The sequence below is a fragment of the Arabidopsis thaliana genome, chromosome 3, assembly GCF_000001735.4.
Source record: "Arabidopsis thaliana chromosome 3, partial sequence".
Lineage (NCBI taxonomy): Eukaryota > Viridiplantae > Streptophyta > Magnoliopsida > Brassicales > Brassicaceae > Arabidopsis > Arabidopsis thaliana.
This window is the reverse complement of record NC_003074.8, coordinates 11122569-11147852: the sequence shown is the minus strand read 5'-3', so window position 1 is coordinate 11147852 and position 25284 is coordinate 11122569. Positions and strand designations below refer to the sequence as shown.

At 36.1% G+C, this 25284-nt stretch overlaps 3 protein-coding genes and 2 pseudogenes across 8 annotated transcripts; 4 read left to right on the top strand and 1 right to left on the bottom strand.

Annotated features, from left to right (window-relative positions):
- Positions 1-184: 184 nt before the first annotated feature.
- On the top strand, positions 185-5333 carry AT3G29175 (annotated as a pseudogene; the record flags this gene model as incomplete). Its single annotated transcript has 1 exon — positions 185-5333.
- A 3341-nt stretch (positions 5334-8674) lies between these two features.
- AT3G29173 (uncharacterized protein) lies at positions 8675-9449 on the bottom strand (the record flags this gene model as incomplete). The annotated part of the gene is made up of 2 exons (NM_001339012.1): positions 8675-9005; positions 9384-9449. Coding segments are annotated over 2 exons (153 nt in total), but the record flags the coding sequence as incomplete, so codon positions are not given.
- Positions 9450-9842: 393 nt separating this feature from the next.
- AT3G29170 (transmembrane protein (DUF872)) lies at positions 9843-11902 on the top strand. 2 transcript variants are annotated; one of them, NM_113840.3, is made up of 3 exons: positions 9843-10103; positions 10308-10596; positions 11534-11902. In NM_113840.3, the coding sequence occupies exons 2-3, from the start codon at positions 10311-10313 to the stop codon at positions 11611-11613; spliced, it is 366 nt and encodes a 121-aa protein (NP_566844.1). In that variant the 5' UTR covers positions 9843-10103; positions 10308-10310; the 3' UTR covers positions 11614-11902. The 2 variants fall into 2 exon arrangements, with proteins under 2 accessions (NP_566844.1, NP_001326507.1); NM_001339011.1 differs by lacking the exon at positions 9843-10103 and having other exon boundaries at positions 10249-10596; positions 11534-11867.
- A 3845-nt stretch (positions 11903-15747) lies between these two features.
- KIN11 (SNF1 kinase homolog 11) lies at positions 15748-19233 on the top strand. 3 transcript variants are annotated; one of them, NM_202645.3, is made up of 11 exons: positions 15748-15896; positions 16340-16535; positions 16665-16849; positions 16944-17126; positions 17222-17353; positions 17451-17636; positions 17712-17801; positions 17887-17970; positions 18054-18194; positions 18331-18561; positions 18847-19233. In NM_202645.3, exons 2-11 carry the CDS (start codon positions 16343-16345, stop codon positions 18958-18960), a joined length of 1539 nt encoding a protein of 512 aa, NP_974374.1. In that variant the 5' UTR covers positions 15748-15896; positions 16340-16342; the 3' UTR covers positions 18961-19233. The 3 variants fall into 3 exon arrangements, with proteins under 3 accessions (NP_974374.1, NP_566843.1, NP_974375.1); NM_113839.4 differs by having other exon boundaries at positions 15748-16044; NM_202646.1 differs by lacking the exon at positions 15748-15896 and adding an exon at positions 15970-16044 and having other exon boundaries at positions 18059-18194; positions 18847-19147.
- Positions 19234-20260: 1027 nt separating this feature from the next.
- AT3G29156 lies at positions 20261-24985 on the top strand (annotated as a pseudogene; the record flags this gene model as incomplete). Its single annotated transcript has 1 exon — positions 20261-24985.
- Between the last annotated feature and the right edge of the window lie 299 nt (positions 24986-25284).

Here is a 25284-nt window from a genome sequence, read left to right as displayed (position 1 = left end):
TTTACTGTTCCACAATTACGATTACCCACATAAGTAATCATGATTCTTCTTGAAACGACGTCGTTTCACCTTTGTTTTGTTTTCCCAAAAAAAACCAAACCCAATCGATTGTTCGATCGATTGAAAAATTAGGGTTCTAGAGAGAAAGGGGGATTTTTGAGATTTATGGGTTTTCTTTGAAATTATGTCATTCTGGTATGGGGCTTCGTCGAGTTATGAACACGAGGAAGATTTAGTGTATCAGAGCGATCCAGATGATCCTGATTTTGAGGGTCCGGAGAGTGGAATGAGGTCGAAACGGCGGACAGTGAAAGTGAAAGCGGCGATGAGGGAGACGGCGATAGTGACAATGATGGAGGAGACGACTCCGACAATGAAAGTAAGGGTGAGAAAGATGGAGATGAAAGCCGAAGGAACAGGAAACGACATGAAGGCGAGAAGGACGATGTTGATTCTGAAGTAAGGCAAAGAGAGAAGAAATCGGGGAGAAAAGAGACGAAAGATCTGTGTGAAGAAGACATAATGGAGAGGTTCGAGTTCGAGATAGAGGAAGCCGTGGCAAATTGGTTTGATGAGTTTCAGATTCGGCGTGATGAAATACCAGAGAGTTGTGATGCAGATTAGGATCCCGTGGTCACTAAAGATAGGAAAATTAGGTTGGCATCAGGTGATAAGTTAGTTATAGGTAAAACATTTTTCACTGGGTTTGAGTTCAAAGAGGTTATGTTACATTATGCTATGAAGAATAGGCTAAACATTAAGCAAAATAGGTGGGAGAAGGATAAAATAAGTTTTAGGTGTGCTCAAAAGAAGGGTTGTGACTGGTATGTCTACTGATCATATAATTCGGATCTGCAGATGTGGGTTTTGAAGACCATATGTCTTGATCATAGTTGTATTCCTAATGGACAATGTAGTCTACTAAAGAGCCGAGTGAGCCTTTGTAATGTAAGCTACAAGGTTATTTCAAAAGTATTAAGTTGCTGTCTCAAGAAATTCTTCCGGATTTAATATTCGAGACTCAATCAGCCTTTGTGGCAGGGAGACTTATCACAGATAATATTTTTATAGCCCAAGAAAACTTCCATGCTCTACGGACCAATCCGGCATGCAGAAATAAGTTTATGGGTATAAAGACTGATATGAGTAAAGCTTATGACTGAGTGGAGTGGTCATTTTTACGTGCACTCATGTTAAAGATGGGGTTTGTGCAGAAATGGGTAAACATGATAATTTTTTGCATCTCCTAAGTTTCGTATAGAGTCCTCCTAAATGGGGCACCAAGGGGTTTCATTAAACCAACGAGGGAAATCCGACAAGGCGATCCTATTTCCCCTTTCCTATTTATCTTATGTACGGAAGTTTTAGTAGCAAACCTTAAAGATGCAGAGTGGAATGGGCGGATTCAAGGCCTTCAAATATCTCGTGCAAGTCCATCTACATCCCATTTACTGTTTGCAGATGATAGTCCTTTTTTCTACAAAGTAGATCCATCTCAGGGTCAAGAGATTATCAATATTCTCAGCATTTATGGCGAGGCTTCAAGACAACAGCTCAATGCTGCTAAGTCATCTGTAATGTTTGGCCATGACGTGGACAATACTGTCAGGTATGGGGACTTACTTGGGTTTACCTCAGAAAATTCATGGTTCTAAAACTTAAGTGTAATCATTTGTACGAGATAGACTTCAAAAACGGCTAAATACATGGTCAGCCAAATTCTTGTCTTAAGTGGCAAAGAGATCCTCATAAATTTTGTAGTGCGAGCTCTTTCGACATATGTTATGTCGTATTTTTTACTTCCTAAAGCTATCCGTTCCAAGCTGAGTAGTGCCATTGCTAATTTCTGGTGGAAAATTAATGAAAATAGTAATGGCATTCGTTGGATAGCATGAGAAAAATTTTGTACCCCACACTCTGAAGGTGGTCTTGGTTTTAGAACACTTGAAGAATTTAATCTAGCCTTACTAGCTAAGCAACTCTGGCGACTAATCCGATTCCCGAACTCTCTTCTAAGTAGGGTGTTGAGGGAAGATATTTTCGTTATAGCGACTCTTTGCATGTAGGAGCATCAAATCGACCGTCTTTTGAATGGAGGAGTATAATGGTAGCTAAACCGCTTCTTGTCTCGAGGCTTCGGAGGACTATAGGATCTGGAATGCTGACTCGAGTTTGGAAAGATCCATGGATTCTCACAATTTCTGCACGGCCAGCTAAGAGCATTCTTGACATAAGAGATCCTCTACTCTACGTCAATACTCTATGTCAATGATTTAATCGACCAAACACACAAAGATGTGGAAACTGGACCGTCTCCAAGCCTTGATCGATCCCTTTGATATTCTACTCATTTTATGGATTCGCCCAAGTCGTACCTACTTGAGTGATGGTTTTAGCTAGTCTCACACTAAATTCGGTAATTATACTGTTAAGTCAGGATATTGGGTCACGAGAGATCTATCTCGTCCTACTTGTGACCCTCCTTTTCAGGGACCAGGTGTTTCGGTACTTCAGGCACAAGTATGTAAGCTTAAAACTACGCGGAAGCTTATGCATTTCGCCTGGCAATGTATTTTTGGTTGTCTAGCCACTTGTCAAAATTTGACTTATCGTCATATGGGTACGAATAGAGGGTGCCCTCGTTACGGAGAAACAGAAGAGACAATCAACCATCTCCTTTTTCATTGTCCATCTTCCTGACATATTTGGGCATTATCGCCTATTCTTTCCTCAGGGAATATCTTCCCTAGAAATTCCATCTTCTATAATTTTGACTTTCTTTTTCTGGCGCGGCCGAGAATTTGGAATCGGAGAGGAGGTGTTGGAACTCTTTCCACGGATACTTTGGTATATCTGGAAAAGTAGAAATCGTTTTATTTTTAAGAACTTCAGGGAACCTCCCCCTGAAACTTTGGCTTTGGCACTTCAAGAGGCAACTGTTTGGAAACAAGCAACTCTAAAAGAAGATGTACCTATACCATAATCCCTTTCCTAGGTTCTTCTCAGACCCCGCTCACCCTGCTCCCTGAATGTCAACTTGATGCCTCCTGGCATGCCGATGACCCTTTAAGCGGGCATGGATGGGATCTTGTTCGACAAGACTTAGTCCTCCATCTTGGTCTCAAGAGTGCTCGTCGAAGCTTATCACCGCTTCATGCGAAATTTGACTCTTTGTTATGGACTATGGGATGCATGATCTCTATTGGCGATACCTCTTGTACTTTTGCTTCAGATTGTTCAGACCTGATTTTTATCATTGACAACCAAGATGATTGGCCGACATTCGCAGCGGAATTGGCTTCCTATCGATCTTTAGTTTGTTTTTTTCCTTCTTTTCATATTAGATTTCTTCCTCGTAGTTCTAATACTTGAGCACATTGTCTAGCTAAAAAAGCTCAGGCTCGAAATAGTCTTTTTCCCATGTAAGCACATCGGTTCCTGAATGGCTTTCTCTAGCGGAGACTCTCTTCCCGATAATTTAATATAAATGGTGTTTGCGAAAAAAAAGAAAAGAAGAGTCGAGTGATTGGAAGATTGTTTATGGACAAGCTGAGGTTGCAGCCTAATTACATGTCTCTTAACATTCAAAGGCATATCAAAGAATAGTGGAAGTTGGTGAGTAGTATAGGACAAGTTCAGACAGGGAGATGTCTGGCTCTGAAGTGGCTGAAAGACGAATATGAGCAACAATTTGCTCATCTTCGAGGGTATGTTGCTGAAATCATGAGCTCAAATAAGGGATCAACTGCAATTGTTGATACAATTACTGATGCCAAAGGGAATCATGTATTCAACCGGATCTACGTATGTCTTGGAGCAATGAAGAATGCATTCTACCTTTGTAGGCCACTCATAGGGATAGATGGAACCTTCTTGAAGCATGCAGTTAAAGGTTGCCTTTTTACTGCTATTGGTCATGATGCAAACAACCAAATATACCCTGTGGCGTGGGCAACTGTTCAATCCGAGAATGCAGAAAATTGGCTTTGGTTCTTGAATCAGGTGAAGCAAGACTTGAACCTGAAAGATGGCAGTGACTATGAGGTTATATCAGATAGGTGCAAGGTACGTGTTAGTTAAAGTGTCTTTTGAATTGGAATATGTTATTATAGTGCTTGTTAGTACGTGTTAGACTTGAACCTGAGTTTTTTTGTGGCTTTTTTTGTAGGGAATTATAAGTTTTGTCAAGAATGTATTACCAAATGAACACAGACCTTGTGTCAAGCATATAGTTAAGAACCTTAAAAAGCGGCATCCAAATAAAGACGAGTTGAAGAAGCATGTGTGGCACTTAGTTTGGAGTTACAGTGAGGCTGAATATCGAGCAAACTTGAATCATCAGAGAGCTTATGATCTGCCTTTGTATGAAGATGTCATGCGTGAGGAACCAAAGAATTGGTGTAGAGCTTGGTTTATGCACGAGAGTTTTTGTGAGAATGTGGACAACAATGCAACTGAATCGTTTAATGCCACAATTGTCAAAGCTAGGGCCAAGGCATTGGTTCCAATGATGGAAACAATAAGAAGAAAATCTATGACACATATAAGTAAGAGAAAGGAAAAGATTAGAAGATGGAAGAAATCTGTCTCTAAGTATGTATCAGATATTCTGGCCAAGGAAGAAGAGGATGCTATGAGGTGTGAAGTTACAAAAGAACACATGGCAAGTATGAGGTTTGGGTTGATGGTAGTTCTAACCATGTGAACTTGACGACTGAGCAATCTCATGGGATTGCTCATGCTGCAAGTGGCCAATCACAGGCATTCCATCTGAACATGCTTATGCAGCAGTCATGTATGAGAAGAAGAATGTTGAAGATTATGTTATACCATTGTTTTGTACGTTTATTTGGAAAGAGCAGTATGATACAACGCCTGAACCTGTTAGAGACCAAATGTACTGGCCTACTGGCTATGCTCTGATAACCGTACCAGAAGCACCTATTCCACCTGGCAGAAAGAAAGGTGAGAAGAAGAATTTCGACCGGGTCAAAGGTAAACATGAATCACCAAAGAAGAAGAAGTCGGGTGAACTAGAAGTACGCAAGCTAAGCAGGAAAGCGGCGACAATTCATTGCAAATCATGTAAGGAGGCTGGACACAATGCAGCAAGATGTAAGAAGTTCCCTAAAGAGAAGAAGGGTGAGAAGAATGGTAACGGTAAAAAGACAAATAATCAAGAAGAAATTGGTGTAGAGGTATGTATATTTTCTAATATTATTGATGTCTTACTTTCTCATTGTAAATGTCATATGTTTATCTTTCTCCTTCTATTGTAGGCTGCTGGATCTTCTCAAATCACCTCTCAAGAAAACGACGTTGTTTTTGGGTAATTTTGGGAATAAAACCAATGAAGGAAACGACGTCATATCGAAACGGGTCGTGGGTAATTATGTGGATAATCGTAACGCGAATTTGTGGTTTGACACGGTTTAGTGAGAAATTTGTTTTTTCAGAAATATTAAAGTTGATGGTTGTTTTTTCAGAGGAAAAAAGTATGGGGGAACGATGAGTTTTAAATAGTTAGGTTGGAAAATTCAGGAAACCCATGTATATAAAACAATGGTTCTTTTCATTGAGCACCCTCTACATTATTTTCTCTCTCTTCCACATCTTTTTCTCTCTCTTCCACATAATAATTCAATATTCATTCAAAGTTTATACCTTTAGAATAGTTTGTTTAATAAAATTCAACACCCTACCCCACCATTTTTATTTTATTATTTTTCTTTTCTTTTATGTTTTAAATTTGTGATAACATATTAAGATTAATTACCGATTGAAAATAAATTAAAATAATTACGAGTTAAATTATTTTTTGTTTTACTTTTTATTTTATATTATTAATTAAAAATGAAAAATAAAGACGAAATAGAGATAGTCATTATCAAAACAAATAAAATTACAAAACTTTATAGTGAAAATAGATGTATTTTTTTTTGTGTCCAAATCAAATGAAACAAGTCTTTATTTATAGAGTTTGAAAAATGATAAATTTTAGTGTTAAAATAATTTAAAACAAATAAATATTTTATAAGATAATTGATCTCTAATAATTCAAAAAAAAATATATCAAAAATTTCAGTAACAAATAAAAGAATAACACATGTCCTATCTATATTTAACTCTCTCCACAATTTCTGTCTCCAATTATTTAATGACAAGTGGCAATGAGGGATTCATTGTTAACAATTCAACAGAATCGGTTCAACACCATTAAATCTAGTTAGAATTCATTTCTTTATTCAATATCCCATTGTAAGCATTTAACTATTGAATTAATTTTTTCAATAGGCCATTATAAATAGTCTAATTCAGTTCAGAATTTTTGGTTTGGGTCTGATTTAGTTTAGTTTTAGAGAAAAAAATATATAAAAAAATAAAATTGGTGGGCATGGAAAGTCAACCAAAAGTAAAAAGAAGTCAATGAGGTTCGGTCCATCGCATAAAAGAGCAAAGATGGGCCTATCTTCTAGAAGGAGATGAGCATAGCCTCCTTAAAGAGAGATCTTACATTGATCGAGAATAAGACCTAGACTCATCACATTATACTATAAATAAAGGTAGAATGGTGTCAATAAAGGATATCTGATAATTGAGAGTGTAATCAAGCTCGGCATTCCGACTTATTTTGGTATAATTTAGTTTTTAGCAATTTGTAAGCTCGGCAAATTTTTGTAACGGTCGAATGTTGAGTTGTTGAATAAAGATCTTTTGTTTTCAATCTTTTTTTTTATATATCTGGAAGTTCAAATTTAAAAGCCCTACATTTTTCAGAGGTAGGACACAAACCAGATTAAATTCATCTTCTTTGGAGAAGAAATCCCTTCCAACGTGCCTCGAACACAACACCTCCACTTGAGAGATTTATCACTAGGCCAATAGCTCGTTGGTTTTGTTTTCAATCTTGTTTTATTGTTTTTGTTAAGTTCGGCTCTCGATACTAACAATAATAAATAAAGATTTCTTTCTTTCGTCCATTTGGATGAAGAGAACAATGAGCATAAACATCAATTAACCACTAAACATGAGAAATTAAATTATATTTAACCCTAGAAGATCTATATATCTAAGAGAGATCAAGTCAAATTTAGCTATGGGTACACTTTAAAAATGAGAAATTAATAGTTAGCTATAAGCATCAAGAATCAACCATTAAACATCCTATTTTATGATTTTATCTAACCTATTACCAACTAAAGAAACTAATCACACATAATGGATGAACAAGCATGAATGAAAAATAAGCAAAACTCATGAAGTGTTTCAAATGTTTTCTTAAAAAACCAACGAATAAAAGCATAAACGCCAAATCAAGGTTTAAAAGTTGCTAAAAAAAAGTATTCACATGAAAAGTTGGCCAAATCAGATTGGACTAACTAATATGACAAATTGGATATTGACCAGCCTGCCAAAAAAAGCTTCAAGGGTGGTCATTCAAACTAATTTATCCCTGACACCTTTCGCTGATATATTAATCAGTCGTTTAGTTGGGTTGGATGGGACCAGTCGTTTTCGTTTGGGATTACTTCACGGATTAAATCTCTCTTCAACCAACAACTAAATCCCTCTATAATGATGTAGCTGGTCTGAGATTCTTGTAGCTCAATATAACCTTCAAATTCACATACATTCTTTCCATGACCACTTCCAATCTCCCATACTTTATAATGAGTGGCCAATCATTGGATGAGATCTTGGTCGGCATCGTGCTTCCATTCACTCTTCTTTCAATTCTACGCATCTATCTCGGTCCAATGCACTTTCACACCTAAAAATGACTAAAGTTATACTTTCTCGCCATGAAACATAAGATGTACAAAGGCTAAATGAATGTAAATAAAAGGGAAAAAAAAACACAAGAAGAAACCAAACAAGAGCAATAGATTCAAAGCGATAAAAAATGATAACATCAATGTAATTACCCAAACTATTAATTTTTAATGAATTTTAGTTAATAATTAAATTTCACAAAATTTGAGCTAGATTTGCATTAGGCCAAAATTCAGTTTAGATAGTTTTCTATTGAAAAAACCTATGTACATTCAGATTATTACAAAATTTGATTTGAATATAAACTTTGGTTCATCGTAGGCATGCCGTTTACTCGATTGTACCAACCCGAACCAAACCGAGTTTTTTAGTTATCGGTAGAAATTGGTTTGACATTCCGTTCAATTAGGAAAGATTGAGATTTATGTTCAAAAAACCGACAAAATTTACCAATTGGTTATCCGAATTATTTTTTTTTAGACAAAATTTTTACCGAAATTAACCAAAATTAAACTGATTTTAACCGAGTATAATTGGTTTTAGCCCGAGAAACCCAAAAAATTGGTTCAGTTCGGCAGAAATTCAAAAACTGAAATAAACCAAAATCTGATCCGACCCAATTATTTGTTTGGTTTATTTCAAATGAATTTTTGATATTAAATCACCCGATTACCAGGGAAACACGATTATTTAATCAGTTTATTTTGGATGAATTTTTGATAACTGAATTACCTATAAAATCGTTGGGTTCTCAGTTTTTCCTACTATTTTTTTTGTCACTGATGTTTCAGTATTATTAATAAGCCAAAGAAACCATACAATGTTTGGTTATGAGTAAACCAAAACAAACATGGGCCATTATTTTCTACTGGATCTGAAAATGAAAACCAAACCCAACAAGGAAAACCCTTAAGTAAAGGAACAACAAATAAAAGCCCAATGCCTAAATGTAAATCCTTAGCGTGAAGGAAAGGTAGTGTAGACACACGTGACAAGTGAAAAACAGAATGGATGACACGTGCGAAGTTGAAGATGAGGGAGTCTCCGATCACCGGAAAGTTGCAGTGACGTTGGAAGCTTCCTTTCAAGCCGAAATTGTTGGGAAGGTCATTCATCTTCTTCGCCCAAAGAAACAAGGCGAAATTTCAATTGAGTTTTGATGGATTATGACTCCACTTGATGTAGACCTGTAAATCTTCTTCATCTTCTTCTTCTTCTTCTTCAGTTAAAAGCTTTTCAATCGATAAGGAAAATTAGATATTTGGGATTTGCTTTCATCAAACCTGAGAATAAAAATTCAATCATCCAAAGCATCAGTCCAGAAATTAAGCCTAATTACTTCCAAAAAAACCAAAGATACTAAACGTGACTTTGCTCTGCAACTTCAATTTGTTCTTAATTGATTAAAACCAAGAAGTTTGAAGAACAAAATAAACCCTTTAAGCAAAGGAGGAGCAAAGAACTACACACCCATATGTAAGGATCTAATTAAAGTAATGAAACTTAAGAAAACTGAAGTTAAAGAGAGACAAAGGAAAGAAAAACAAAAAACAAATTCAGAAAATAGCCGACGTTGCTAAGAAAGCCAACGACGCTAGAGTAAAGCTGACCAACACCACTAAAAAAGCTGGCCGTTGCCGGAGCCAAAGTGGAACATCGGAGAAGACTTCCTCTCTCTCAAAGATTAAAATAGAAAAGAGAAAGGCATTGTTAGCCGGAATTAGGATTGTATTTTCTGCCCTAGTTGCAGTATCAATCATGAACAACAGACCACTACATGTGCTCTCTGTTCCCAACAGATCACTATATGTGCTCTCTGTTCCCCAAGGCGTCGTTTCATCTCATATGCTCTATGGTTGTCAAGGTTCATGGACTCCAAGATATCGTTTATTGCTTGAGTTGTATGTTCGCCTGTATCTATCTTGTAATTTTCTGTTGTTATGGTTTTCGCTTGGCTTTTGTAGCAGCGAATTGCTTAGCCTTCATGGCTTGGTTTTCTTCCCTTGTAATCAAGACCTCCTTTATTGGAGTGTAGCAGTTTCTATATAAATTATGCATGACAAAAAAAAAAAAAAAAAGGCATTGGTCCTTCCAGTTTTCTCTACTCTAAGAAAACTTTTTTTTCTTTTTTGAAAGAATGGGGTTTTAAAATTCATAAATTAATACAGGGCTCAAATATAAATTTAGTAAACGTATAGGATTTAATCAGTAAATTATCAAACCCAAAACGCGTCGTTACGGATGAAGAAGAAGTGAAGAACCATTTTCGTCAAAGTAGATCCGAATCCTAGTTCGATCTTGATCTTCCCGGCGGAGTAACCAAAATTCCGGTGAGTTCCTCCGCAAGCCCTCTCTCTCTTATTACTCATAGTTGTATCAGATTATTAGTCGTCGTTCTGATTAGTAATTAATTTGGAATCGGTTTGGTTTTGCGTGGGAATTTTCGTTCCTGATTGATTCTAGTTTTAGATACAGATTCGAACTTATGGTGTTTATGATCCATCTATGTGTTGTGTTGTGGTTTTGCTGATTAGTAAATGGCGTCAAGGAGAAGTGTACGGTATGCACAGCTTCCAGGAGATGAAGATGATGAAGGCTATGGAAATGGTGTTGGTGAAAGGAGAGATTTCGATCCTCGGTTCGATTATTCACCGAAAGCATTTGATAGAGTTCCATGGAAATCTATAGCATTAGCTGTGTTTCTTTTGTTTCTTGGTTGCTTGCTTCTTCTTTTGTCGTTTTTTATCTTCATTGGTCACATGGAAGGAGATAGCTCTCAAGGTTATGCGTTACTTGTTCTTGGGATCCTTACTTTTCTCCCTGGTAAGAGTTCGAATTCTTCGTCTTTTTTATTTATTTTGCTTATTGTGTTCCTCGTGTCGTTGGATATGTAAATGGCTAAATGCATGATGTTGTTTTGAAAGACCTTGTGGAATCTGTTGTTTAGTGTGGAGATTGAGTGATTTAGATCAACTAGAGACACATATTGTGTTCTTTGTCTGTTGAAATTGTGTTCTCGTTAGGTATTTATACCTCTTGAGTTTCTTCAGTTGTTGTTCTGAGTGTATTATGTTTAATTCATAAACCCTTGTGGAATCTGTTGTTTGATGTGGAAACTGAGCGAGTTAGATCAAGTAGACAGTGCTTGAGTTGAAACTATCTATTCTTTCTTCATACTTAATGTTAATGCTTATTGTTTGATTTGAAAGCCTTGTGGAATCTGTTGGTAGATGTGGATTGTGGAGATTGAGTGTTGCATGCCTCTGAATTTCTTCAGTTGTTGTACTGAGTGTATTATGTTTGATTCAAAAACCCTTGTGGAATCTGTTTTTTTGATGTGGAAACTGAGCGAGTTAGATCAAGTAGACAATGCTTGAGTTGAAACTATCTATTCTTTCTTCATACTTAATGTCAATGCTTATTGTTTGATTTGAAAGCCTTGTGGAATCTGTTGGTAGATGTGGATTGTAGAGATTGAGTGTTGGATCAACTAGACATTGATTGTGTTCTTTGTTAAGTTGAAATTATGTTCTCTTTAGCTATTTATGCTTCTAAGTTCCTCCATGTTGCTGGATGCATGATTCGAAAACAGAATCTTGTTGTTTCATGTAGACATTGAGTGAGTTGGATCAAGTAGACACAGCTTGTGTTCTTTGCCTTTTGAAATCATCGTTTCTTTTTTTGTTCTCTTTACCTATGTATGCTGTGAGTAAAGCAGTGATTTTCATGGCCTTGACACATTTCACTATTGTGGCTACAGGTTTCTACGAGACCCGAATTGCTTACTACTCATGGAGAGGAGCTGAAGGGTACCGTTTTGCAGCCATTCCCTCTTACTGAACTCAAGTAACTGGAGAAGTAAAGAATATTGTGCATAGAAAAAGTTTTAGAGATTGTAATCCAAAAAGTACTACTATACTTAAGCTGTTTGATGAATCTACTGTGTAGAATCTCCTCTAGTTGAGTTTAGACAGATAAAAGCTTGGATTATAGAGATACAGATACTACATAGATTGTTATATTTTGTGAATCTTGTTGAATCTCTTTTGTTATCAAATTATGTTAGCCCTTTGGAACTGGGGTTTTCGAAAAACAATTTAATAAGTTCATAACAAAAACATTTGTGGTGATATAAGAATTTAGAGAAACAATTAGGAAAAACAATTTATCGATTTGTGTCACTTTTTACACTGGTTCCTACTCCAAGTAGGAACCGGAAATTTTTTTATTAATTTATAGAGGTTATTAATTTATAGAGTATTAATTTATAGAGGTTATACTGTATATACATTTTTTGAGGGGTAAAATGTCGTTTAATACATGAACTTTCAAAAAAGTGGTTATTAAATACGTGAATTTCGAATATGACTATTTAATACATGTAAAAATCGTTGACCGAGATTTTACACAAATTTAATCGTTTTTTTTTTGTCATCCGTTTTTAATTAGAGCTCAAAAGAGTCATTTATGTGGAACGTTGTTGACTTAATCGTTGACTAGGCCAAAATCCATTTGACGTTATCTGGCGTAACAGACTCGATAACAGCCGTTAACTAGTCTCCGTTAGTTCCCAATACGACATCGTTTTACCGTAACCAAAACGGGAAATATGTCATTCAATACTCTAATTTTCAAATTATGACCGTTTTATACATCAACTTCACATGTAGTCATTTTATACATACCGCTATTTAACAAAACTTGTAGAAAAAGGATGTCATTGAATAGAAAAACCTCTAACTCTACCCCAGAATCTGAAAATTTATTTACCTCTTCACTAGCTATCTTCATAAGTAGCTTGCTTTATCGAGTTCAAAATATAATAACACAAATCACATAAAGTTTAAATAATTGATCGAATGATTTTAAGAGCTAATTAGTTAGACTATAAATTGGTGCTTTGAGATTTCGAACAGAAAAACCAAAGTCGAGCTTATTATATAGCTGGTAAGAACTTTGAACAACATTCTAAATCCCCTATATATTAATTGAGAAATACTTTTTAGAAATAACCTTATTTTCATGTGTAATTAAAGAAAATGTCATGCTAACATGTCGTTCTCACATAGCTTCTCAATCCATTTAATTATACACCTAACATTTATTAGAATATTTACAGATTTGCATTAGTTTACTTATATATATATTTTTCAAATTAATTTATGATTTTTCTACTCAATTATTCAAATGAAATTTCAATCAAAATATGCAATTAAGAGATACAAATCTATACAAGATAAAGTATATAGAAATATGCAATTAAGACATACAAACCTACATATATTAGAGCGAGACCGACCCGGTCCATAAAACTTCTAATCCTATATTTTAAAGCCCAATTTGACCATAATAGGGCTACATGACTTTTCCGGGCTTTTTATTTCGAATAAACAAACTTATAATTTATAATATCTCTGAAAAAGAAAGAACATATGTATGACATGAGTCAATCAAAATTTAAATAACCACTAAAACTAAGTTAATTTAAAATAAAAGTTTTGTTGAACCAAAAAAAAAGGAAAGAAAAAGTTTAAAAACAAAGAAATAATCCAATAAATTGTTTAAACTTATACTAAATAAAAATATAAAATCAGAATACTTCAAAGATGTAAGGCACAATTAGAAAACTAGATTTAGGTTTTTCAATTCAAATTTTTTTGTAAAACAATTTTCATATTAACAAAAATATTTAACAAAACAAATATCAAAATATTTATGTAGGACTTTTTGTCCGATCCGATCCTAGCCGGACTAAGCTCCAAAAACATTTAGTCTAAAAGAGCAAATTTTTCAAGACATATATATATTTAACCCGAATTCGCTGTTTTTAGAGTAAGGCCAGGCCAGCATACGAGCATTATCTCTAGTTGACATGCCTAACTATTAGGCTCAACTTTCCACATACATTTATAAAACACTAGTGTTCTAAAATACGGCTTATACGGTGTATCTATACTGTACAGTTGGAAGCAGTACTGTATTATGGTTATACAGTTGTTAAATACAATGAAAGCTATATACGAGTATATACAATGAATTCTGTGTAAAAGGTGTATTAAAAAAAATGCTCAAAAACAAAAACTATGGTATTTTATTGGCAGGAAATTTATTTGGAATATTTTAGGCAAAAAACAATTTCCAAATAAGGGTAAAATAGTCATTAAAAATTTACTGAAAGTAGAAATGAAAATGTCAAATATGAAAGGGTATAACTGAAAAAGGTAGTGTGAAAAGGGCATTCTCAGCAATTATTCTACATTTGAACTATCTATTTTATCTTAATAAACTGTTTTAATTCTATAGACTACATCCATCTTATTGATGATATTTAAATTTTAAATAATAATTCATATACTTTTCAGTATTTAATTTAGTATTTCCTTAAACCAAATTTCAATCTTACATATTCAATTTTGCAATACAATTTAAATATCTATTTTATTATATAAAAATACAATTTAATTCGATTCCATACAATTCATATACAATTTGATTTTGCAATACAAATACAATTTTATTCTATACACTCCATCTTATTGTGTTAGTTTTCCTTCTTAGTTAAGAAAATTTTAAGTTAAATTTTTCGATATAGAAATATAAATTGGTATATGTATTTGTTTTTGTTAAATTTCCTATTTCTTTTAGAAAAAATATTTAAAAAATCTCGATTTTGCAATACAATTTAAATATCTATTTTATTATATAAAAATACAATTTAATTCGATTCCATACAATTCATATACAATTTGATTTTGCAATACAAATATAATTTTATTCTATACACTCCATCTTATTGTGTTAGTTTTCCTTCTTAGTTAAGAAAATTTTAAGTTAAATTTTTTAGATATAGAAATATAAATTGGTGTATGTATTTTTATTGGTTAAATTTCCTATTTCTTTTAGAAAAAATATTTAAAAAATCTCGATTATGCAATACAATTTAAATATCTATTTTATTATAATACAAATACAATTAAATTTGATTGTATACATTTCAAATACAATTCGATTTTGCAATACAAATACAATTTAATTCTATACACTCCATCTTATTGTTAGTTTCCCTTCTTAGTTAAGTAAACTATAACTTATTTTTTTTAGATATAGACATATAAATTAGTATATGTAAATATTTGTTTTTGTTAAATTGCCTATTTCTTTTAGGAAAAAAGTAAAAAAAAATCCGACACAATATCAACATATGAACGATTGACTTGTTACGTGTCACGATCAGTTGAGTTATTAACTTTAAAAACTCTACTTTATATAATAAAATGCGTCTGAAACTTCTTAATTTATCCGCTTTATCATTAGCACGCTTTTATATATAGAAAACTAGATTTTAACCCGCGGTATACCGCGGAGACAATTTATTTTTTAAAGTTACTATATATAAAAATTTGCAAATTATATTTATCTATAAAATATTTTTATTTTATAGTTTACGATTGTTATTAAGTAACGTCCTGTCAAACCCGTCCCGCCAATCCGTCCCGTAAAAAAAATTCACTGATTTTATTTATGATATGTTTATGAATCATTGTCTAAATATTTTTTAATTTTGTAGTAATTAAATGCTATCTAATATCTCTGCGGTTTGATGATTATAATCGAATTATTATAGTCATGTAGAAAAACAATATCAAAAATGATAATTTTGTAGTAATTAAATGATATTAAATATTTCGGAAGTTTTATTTTAGTAACTAATCGTGTAGTTAATGTGGAAAGATTTTGGGAAGATTGTCAAATATTTAATTTAAAGATTTTCTTTCTAATTATCAAAAACAATTATTAAATGCGAGTGGCAGCCACTGTAAATAAACTCCAACTCTAGGATTTATTTCACAAAGTGGCTGCAAAAATGTATATATAGATCATAAAAACAGTAATATAAAAATTTTAAACCTTAAAAAACTAGTTTTTCAAACAAAAACAGAAAATGGGCAAAAAGGCCCTAATTTAAGGGCTTGCAAATGGCAATAAATGTTTATCTGGGTTTTGTGGTTTCTTGATTCGTCATTACCAATTTTCACCATGAAGACTTAAAAAAACCTGACTCAGCTCTGCGTCACCTACGAGTTGGAAATCTGACTTCCCCAAGAATTTCTTCAGATTACATCGTAATTTACAATTCTGCCCTATTTATACCCATCAATCTGATTCTCCTTGTTTCTGTATATTTCTTCGCTCTTTGTTTGAACAATTTATCTGGGTTTTTGATTCTCGGATCTACTCCAAGACGGTTTTCGAAATTAACAAGCTTTTCAGGTAAATTGACTTTTTTTTCTTTGTAAAGGTTTATCAATTTTGTCTTCTAAACTCAAACTTGTGAGTCTCTTGTTTGGTTTCAGACCAAAACCACCATTACAAAGTAGTTATGTCGGTGGTTCTTGTCAGTTTTCTTACAAGCTTATGGTTGGTTTAGATTAGATTTGATGAAATGAAAATTGAGTTGAAGAATGTTTTTTTTTATTTGAGCAAGTTAATATGTTTACTGATGTTTTTCTATAGAGAAGTTGCTAAGAGAGCTTACTTATGAGTTTGATGTTGAATTGGGACACAGGAAATGGATCATTCATCAAATAGATTTGGCAATAATGGAGTGGAATCGATTTTACCGAATTACAAGCTTGGTAAAACTCTTGGAATTGGGTCTTTTGGGAAGGTGAAAATAGCAGAGCATGTTGTCACAGGGCATAAGGTTGCTATCAAAATCCTTAATCGTCGTAAGATCAAGAACATGGAGATGGAAGAGAAAGGTATATACAAGCACCGTTACTTTTAGCTTTAGTGGTTTCTAGAACAAAAGCTTTGATAATCAAATGTTTCTGCTTATTAGGTTTTAGTATGTATTTTTATCTTAATGTATGTATATTTCTTCTTTACAGTGAGGAGGGAGATTAAGATTCTACGGTTGTTTATGCATCCTCATATTATTCGGCAGTATGAGGTAATAGAGACCACGAGTGACATTTATGTTGTGATGGAGTATGTCAAGTCTGGAGAGCTCTTTGATTATATTGTTGAGAAAGGCAGATTACAAGAAGATGAGGCTCGTAACTTTTTCCAGCAGGTTTGTTTTCTCTTTACCATAACCAGTGTGTTTGTAGCGTATCATGTCATCTTTGAGTTTGAGTGTTGTTTGTGTTTGACTCATATCCGAATAGATAATATCTGGTGTAGAGTACTGCCATCGTAATATGGTTGTCCATAGAGACCTGAAGCCTGAGAATTTACTATTGGATTCGAGGTGTAATATTAAGATTGCAGACTTTGGGTTGAGTAATGTTATGCGGGATGGTCATTTTCTAAAGACGAGTTGTGGAAGCCCCAACTACGCTGCTCCCGAGGTATATAGTTTAGTAAAGTTACTGAATTGTTTTTCACCTATGTGACTATGTCTCGTTTCTCTTATGAGTGTCTTATCTCTTACTTCTTGTTGTAGGTTATATCAGGTAAATTATATGCTGGACCTGAAGTAGATGTATGGAGTTGCGGAGTTATATTGTACGCTCTATTATGCGGTACTCTTCCTTTTGATGATGAAAACATTCCCAACCTTTTCAAGAAAATTAAGGTACTGTACGTTATACTTTGATTCAGCTAAAAGACTCTTCTTAAATGGATTCATATGTATGTGAAGTAACTTATCAAGGTGTTTTTTTTCTCTTTAGGGTGGGATTTACACTCTTCCAAGTCATTTATCATCTGAGGCTAGAGACCTGATCCCAAGGATGCTTATAGTTGACCCGGTGAAACGAATCACCATTCCTGAGATCCGTCAACACCGTTGGTTCCAGACTCATCTCCCTCGTTATCTTGCTGTCTCTCCACCGGATACAGTAGAGCAGGCTAAAAAGGTTGGTTTCAGTGCCATTTGGAGATTAATAGAGTTCACTTGCTGTGATAGTAACAATATCTCTTATGTTTTGCAGATCAATGAGGAGATAGTTCAAGAAGTGGTTAACATGGGATTTGATAGAAACCAGGTTTTGGAATCTCTACGCAACAGAACACAAAACGATGTATGTAGTTTCCTGTCTCTAATGCTTTTAATCCCCGAAACTAGTTTCCAATAGTCACTGAAATGCCATTTGCTCCTTGTACCAGGCTACTGTTACATACTACCTGTTATTGGATAACCGGTTCCGTGTTCCAAGTGGCTATCTAGAATCCGAGTTTCAGGAGACAACAGTATGTGTTTTTCTTTCCTCTCAGTAGATAGCTTTCCAACATTTTTGACTAACATGTTCACCTTTTCAACGTTACTCATCTAGGACAGTGGTTCCAATCCTATGCGCACACCTGAAGCGGGCGCTTCACCTGTAGGCCACTGGATTCCTGCACATGTGGATCACTACGGGTTGGGAGCAAGATCACAAGTCCCTGTTGATCGAAAATGGGCTCTTGGACTTCAGGTTTGTTCCTGATTACTGATTCTTTTTGTTCCTCACCATAAAGTCTTCTGAATGCAACACACAATCAGATATCTGTACTCTTTGCCTCTACATAGCCAAATCGATAATCATTCTGTTACCTTGTTGTTTTGAACAGTCTCATGCGCATCCTCGTGAAATCATGAATGAAGTTTTGAAAGCTCTTCAAGAACTCAATGTGTGTTGGAAGAAGATTGGTCACTACAACATGAAATGTCGATGGGTTCCTGGTTTAGCTGATGGTCAGAATACTATGGTCAACAATCAGCTGCACTTCAGAGATGAATCCAGCATCATTGAGGATGACTGTGCCATGACTTCACCCACTGTCATCAAATTTGAACTTCAGGTAACTATAAACTCACACATACATTTGTATCAACAACATTCCTTGGAGAAAATAAACAACTGCCTAGTTCGGTTTGTTAGGGATATGAATCGATCAACGGGGTTTACATTCGTAGAATTGTGCTGGAGCAAAGACTAAGATCCTGATGTTGTTTTATCCCACTAGTAGTAGTTCAACAAAACTAAACCAGCTAGGACATAGACTAAAACCTTCTTTAGAACTTGAACCAACTGTTTTCGAAGAACAATTATACACTTTCTGAGTTCACTTTTGATTTTGAAACAGCTATACAAAGCCCGGGAAGAGAAGTACTTGCTGGATATACAGAGAGTTAACGGTCCGCAGTTTCTCTTCTTGGATCTATGCGCCGCCTTTCTTACAGAGCTTCGTGTGATCTGAATGTTTTAACCATTTGTTGAGACATTTTTTTTCTTTCATGTTCAATGGTTTGTAATAGTAGAGAACATAATATAATATGTGGGTGCAGTGTTTACTTTGCCGGGTTACTTTTATATACCTGGATTCTAAGTTAAACTCTACTGTAATAGTAACTATCCTTTCTTCTTTTTGATGGTTTTTAAGGTTTGATCATGTGTACATAACTTAGCTGTTTCATTCTAACTATTGTATTTCTCCTCTGATGCCAATTTTATACAACGTTTATATCAGACACATTATACATGTCATACCTAAAAACATTGCACGCAGAGTCCATCAAAATTCCATTTCACAAAATTCGGCTACCCAACTTAAGTCCTTAGCATCAATACAAGATGTGGAACACGATATTAATACAGAACATTGGAGAGCTACTTTGTGTGGACAATGCTTCTTGCAAAAGGAGTAAATAGGTCGCCGTCGGACAATAATATATCGGGCTTCAAGGATAAGTCCACCCCAAACATACATTGAATGTGTAGGGTAACACTACAGTACTCATCACACATAAAACCGCTCCTTCGGATTTATTTTGCTGATTTTTCATCATCAGTCGGTTCGGACCGCAAACTTCACACCAATACATCGTTGTACTTATCTCATCCCCATAAGAAAGAGTGAACATATGTTTATCATGCTTATACATTACCTTATGAGGTAATGTAGCACATTTGAAACACAAAGAAAAGTAGTCACACTCAATGCAATTGAATGTTTCCTTTCTGGAATAATGTCCTAGCTCTTTGCAAACTGAAAAATGTCTTCGCTTCTCTCCCGGTTTGGTTGTTAGGAATAAAGGATGCAAATGACTTGGATGGACTAGTGGCTCAGAAATCTTGGCGCATTGCATGTGTAGCAGAAAACAACATCATTCTTTACTACATTCATAGAAGAAACCAGCTTTACACAACCAAGGACAAGCAAAACATGTATCCTTATGATAGTCCATAACACCGTCATAAATTTCTGCCACCTTCGCAGAAAAAGTGTGTATAGCCTTCTTCTCCTGGTTGCCTAAATTTCTGCCAATTTAAGGAAAAACACTTCCACTTGTTATTCGTGGGCCGCAAGACTTCTCCAATCACATGGATTATTCCTTCTTTAAAAGTTACTTGTGCTTGAGGGCAAACTGAAATAAGTTTCTTCAACTTTGAATTTTTGAGATGACGAGGGAGAATATATTGGGCCTATGGGCTTAGTCGGTTTTGATATTTAGAATAGGTTAACTTTATGCTCAAGTTGTAACCTATATATAAACCAAGCAATGTAACCTAAAACCCTAAGAGATTCAGTTTATACAAACAAGAGTTTCTTGACATGGTATCAGAGCAAAACCTAAACTACTCAAGGGTTTGTTCGATTCTATGATCTAAACTTCCGCTAAAACAACTCTGTTTCTTATTTTCTGTTTTTTAAAACTATCTCACAAAGGAGAAAATCATGGCCACGAATTCTGCTACGTCGTCGGCTCTGATAACCTCCACCACCAATCGCCGTACAATATCTCCATACGATTTAACTTCCGGTGAGAACCCCGGAACCGTGATCTCCAAGCCTTTGTTGCGTGGTCCAAACTACGACGAATGGGCCAACAACATATGCTTGGCTTTGAAAGCTAGAAAGAAGTTCGGTTTTGTCGACGGTTCTATACCTCAACCACCAGACGACGATCCCGACTTTGAAGACTGGATTGCTAACAACGCGCTTCTTGTCTCTTGGATCAAACTCACGATTGAAGAAAAGCTCTCTTCGTCCCTATCTCACATCAATGACTCTCATGAACTCTGGACTCATATTCAAAAGAGATTTGGAGTGAAAAACGGCCAGAGAGTTCAAAGATTGAAAACTGAATTGGCAAATTGCAGACAAAGAGGTCTTGCTATCGAAGCATATTACGGCAAACTAACTCAGCTGTGGGGGAGTCTTGCCGATTACCAAAACGCAAAAACAATGGAGGAGGTTCGAAAAGAGCGAGAAGAGGACAAATTGCATCAGTTTTTAATGGGTCTAGATGATACCATCTACGGAGCCGTTAAATCAAATTTGCTTTCACGTGTTCCTTTACCAAGCCTAGAAGACGCTTACAACGCTTTAACTCTGGACGAGGAATCCAAAAATCTAAGTCGCACTCATGAAGAAAGATCAGATGGCGTCAGTTTTGCTGTTCAAACCAATTCTTCTAGGAATTTTTCTGACAACAGAGGAAGCTCTGTTTCATGTACCATCTGTGGACGCACCGATCACATTGCCGACAACTGCTTCAAGAAAATAGGCTATCTAGATTGGTGGGAGCACAATCCGAAGTCAAATTCCAGAAATAAAAATGGAAACAATTCAAATAAGGGAAATTCAACTTCGGGTGGTGTTGGCCGTGGAACAACAACCTCTTCGGTGGGCTCAATGACGGGCAAAAGCTTCGGGACTGGTCAAGTTAATCATGAAACCACTTCAAACCAGAATCAGTTGCAAAGTTTTGGTGTCAACACAGCCTTATCTGCGTCAACGTCCTCTCTCACATCCGCAGATCGCGTCGGGATAATTGGTTTGAGTAACGACGAATGGGACTCACTAGTGCAAACACTTGCAAACAGGAAACTCAACTCAAAAGAAAAATCAGGTATATCTTTTCTTGAGTCATGGATTATTGATACAGGAGCTTCTAATCACATGACAGGCACTCTTGAATTTTTAATCGATGTTCGCGATATGGCTCCTGTACTCATCAAACTTCCAGATGGCCGTTTCACCATGGCTACTAAACAGGGTCGAGTTGTTTTTGGTTCTGCGCTGTGTATTCAAGATGTGTTTTTTGTTGATGGGCTGCAATGTCACCTTATTTCAGTATCACAGTTAACTAGAGAACGTAGTTGTGTATTTCAGATTACTGATCGGCTATGTCTCATTCAGGACCGCATCACCAAGACCCTGATTGGAGCAGGTGAACAGGAGAATGGTCTTTATTTTTTGAGAGGAGTAGGAGTAGCTGCAGCCGTTCATTCAATGGATTCATCATCTATGGAAGTATGGCATTCGCGGTTGGGACATCCTTCTTCTAAAGCTATGGATATGTTAAAGTTTTTGGATTTTAGTACTAAGTTTGATACTAAGGCGTGTGAAGTTTGTATCCGCGCTAAACAAACGAGAGAGTCTTTTCCTTTGAGTTATAATAAGACAAATGTTGCTTTTGAACTGATTCACTGCGATCTTTGGGTCCTTATCGTACATCTTCCATTTGTGGCTCTAAATACTTTCTCACCATACTTGACGACTATTCGAGAGCAGTCTGGATTTACTTGTTACATTCCAAACAAGAAGCTCCTACACAGCTTAAGAATTTTGTTGCTTTAGTTGAACGTCAATTTTCTACTAAGGTGAAAACAATTCGAAGTGACAACGGATGCGAATTCATCTGTCTAAGAGATTACTTTAATCAACACGGGATCATACATGAAACATCCTGCGTTGGCACTCCGCAGCAAAATGGCCGTGTTGAACGAAAGCATAGGCATATATTGAATGTTGCCCGAGGTCTACTTTTCCAAGCTAATCTTCCCATTGAGTTTTGGGGTTATTGCGCTTTGACAGCCGGGTACCTCATCAATCGTACTCCTACTGAAATACTTGGTGGAAAGACTCCTTTCGAACTCATTTATAATCGACCTCCACCAATGAATCACATTCGTGTTTTTGGGTGTTTGTGCTATGTTCACAACCAAAAACATGGAGGTGATAAATTTGCAGCCAGGAGTACTTAGGCAATCTTTGTTGGTTATCCATTTGGCAAAAAGGGATGGCGTGTTTATAACCTTGAAACCAGAGCAGTTACGGTCTCTCGAGATGTAATCTTTCAAGAATCTGTTTTACCTTATACAATTGAGCTCCCAAATCAACCATCTCTCTCGTCAAGCTTAAGTAATGAAGAAGAAGCTATCGGTTTGACCAACGGTTTTGATGATAATGAACCGGAATCTTCTCACTCTCCAACCGAACCGGATCCTCCTCAATCTCCAACCGAACCAGAGTCTTCTCCGCCTCTAACTGAACCGGAATAACCTCAACCTCAAACCGATCCGGTTGATTCTACTACGCATACAGAACCAAACCCGCAGACACATCCGGTTGATTCACCTTCATCGTCTCCAAAATCTATATCTCGTCCTGACCAATCAGAAGATATCAATGAAGCGTATGACAATTCTCTGGCCGATCATGATTCTGCCATTGATGACGTCACTGATAATTCCACTTCTTCGTCTTCAACGGATACAAACAGTAACTCTGAACCAGAACAACTCGGCTTTGGATTCAGGAAAAAGAAACCTCCAACAAAACTCGCTGACTATGTCACTTCTCTCCTTCATAATCCACATCCATCATCAACGCCATATCCAATTGACAATTTCATATCCAGCTCACAATTTTCAGATAAATATCAACATTTTTTGTTGGCTATTACTTCAGGAGTTGAACCAAAGTCTTATCAAGAAGCAATTGAAGATGAAAATTGGAGATATGCAGTCAAAGATGAAATTGATGCGTTGGAAGAGAATGGAACTTGGACTGTTGAAACCCTTCCTGCAGGTAAAAAGCCCATTGGTTGCAAATGGGTTTTTCGTCTAAAATTCAATTCTGATGGTACGTTAGAACGACACAAAGCTCGTCTTGTTGTTCTTGGAAATAATCAAAAAGAAGGTATCGACTACTCCGAAACATTTGCACCAGTCGCTAAGATGATCACCGTGAGAACATTTTTGCAACAGGCTGCATCTTTAGATTGGGAAGTTCATCAAATGGATGTTCACAACGCATTTCTACATGGTGATCTTGATGAGGAGGTTTACATGAAATTTCCTCCGGGTTTTCGCACAGATGATAACACTAAAGTCTGTCGTCTTCACAAGTCGCTTTACGGTCTGAAACAAGCTCCTCGGTGTTGGTTCGCGAAACTTGGTTCAGCTTTGAAACAATATGGTTTTGAGCAAGACTATTCTGATTATTCTCTCTTCGTCCTCGCGACCGGTATTACAAGGCTTCACGTGTTGGTCTATGTCGATGACTTGATTATTACGGGAACCTCGATTCATATTGTTAACGAATTCAAACATTATTTGAGTTCTTGTTTTCATATGAAGAATTTGGGACCTCTGCGCTATTTCTTGGGCATCGAAGTGGCTCGTAGCCCCATAGGGATGTATCTATGCCAACGTAAGTATGCTTTGGATATTAGTTCAGAAACATGTCTCATGGGAGTCAAACCAACAACGTTTCCTTTGGAACAAAATCACAAGTTGTCTCTTGCGCAAGATGGTTCTTTTTCAGACCCTACAAGGTATAGACGTCTTGTTGGTCGGCTTATTTACTTGGGCAACACACGACCCGAGCTGTCCTATGTCATTCATATTTTGTCTCAGTTTATGAATGATCCACAAAACGCTCATTGGAACGCTGCTCTCCGTGTTGTTCGCTATGACAAAAACAGTCCTGGTCAGGGCATTCTACTTCGTGCTAACACGCCCTTAACATTGACTGCTTGGTGTGACTCGGATCATGGTGCTTGTCCGATCACTAGTCGTTCTCTTACCGGTTGGTTTATACAGTTTGGCGACTCACCGTTATCTTGGAAAACTAAAAAGCATGATGTTGTCTCTCGTTCTTCGGCTGAAGCTGAATATCGCGCCATGGCAGATACCGTGAGTGAAATTCTTTGGCTTTGTGAGTTATTACCAACTCTTGGCATTAAGGTTAACACACCAATCACTCTTCACTCCGATAGCTTATCCGCCATTATGCTTGCTGCTATCCGGTGTTTCATGCTCGCACCAAACATGTCAGACGTGATGTTCATTTCGTTCGTGATGAGATTATTCGTGTGGTCATAGCAACCAAACACGTTTCGACTACGACTCAATTGGCAGACATTATGACGAAGGCTTTGGGACGTCAACAATTTGAAGATTTTCTTGTCAAGCTGGGTATTTGTAACCTCCATACTCCAGCTTGAGGGGGGATATTGGGCCTATGGGCTTAGTCGGTTTTGATATTTAGAATAGGTTAACTTTATGCTCAAGTTGTAACCTATATATAAACCAAACAATGTAACCTAAAACCCTAAGAGATTCAGTTTATACAAACAAGAGTTTCTTGACAGAATATTTTACGAACGAGTGTTACCAGCTTCGTCTTGGGCTCGAGATTCATTGTTTCTGCAACAAGAAACATGAGCTCCATCTCCGGCTGGAGACTCCCTGCTTCAACAACGAGGTCCATGAACATGTATTGATCCGG

What these genes read in the sequence shown, in the direction of transcription:
- AT3G29170 (NM_113840.3), top strand. Translation starts at nt 10,311, where the DNA reads ATGGCGTCAAGGAGAAGTGTACGGTATGCACAGCTTCCAGGAGATGAA. An exon ending in GATCCTTACTTTTCTCCCTG is followed by an intron (nt 10,597 to 11,533) that starts GTAAGAGTTCGA and finishes TTGTGGCTACAG; the next exon opens with GTTTCTACGAGACCCGAATT.
- KIN11 (NM_202645.3), top strand. Translation starts at nt 16,343, where the DNA reads ATGGATCATTCATCAAATAGATTTGGCAATAATGGAGTGGAATCGATT. An exon ending in CAGTAGAGCAGGCTAAAAAG is followed by an intron (nt 17,637 to 17,711) that starts GTTGGTTTCAGT and finishes TATGTTTTGCAG; the next exon opens with ATCAATGAGGAGATAGTTCA. An exon ending in CCGAGTTTCAGGAGACAACA is followed by an intron (nt 17,971 to 18,053) that starts GTATGTGTTTTT and finishes TTACTCATCTAG; the next exon opens with GACAGTGGTTCCAATCCTAT.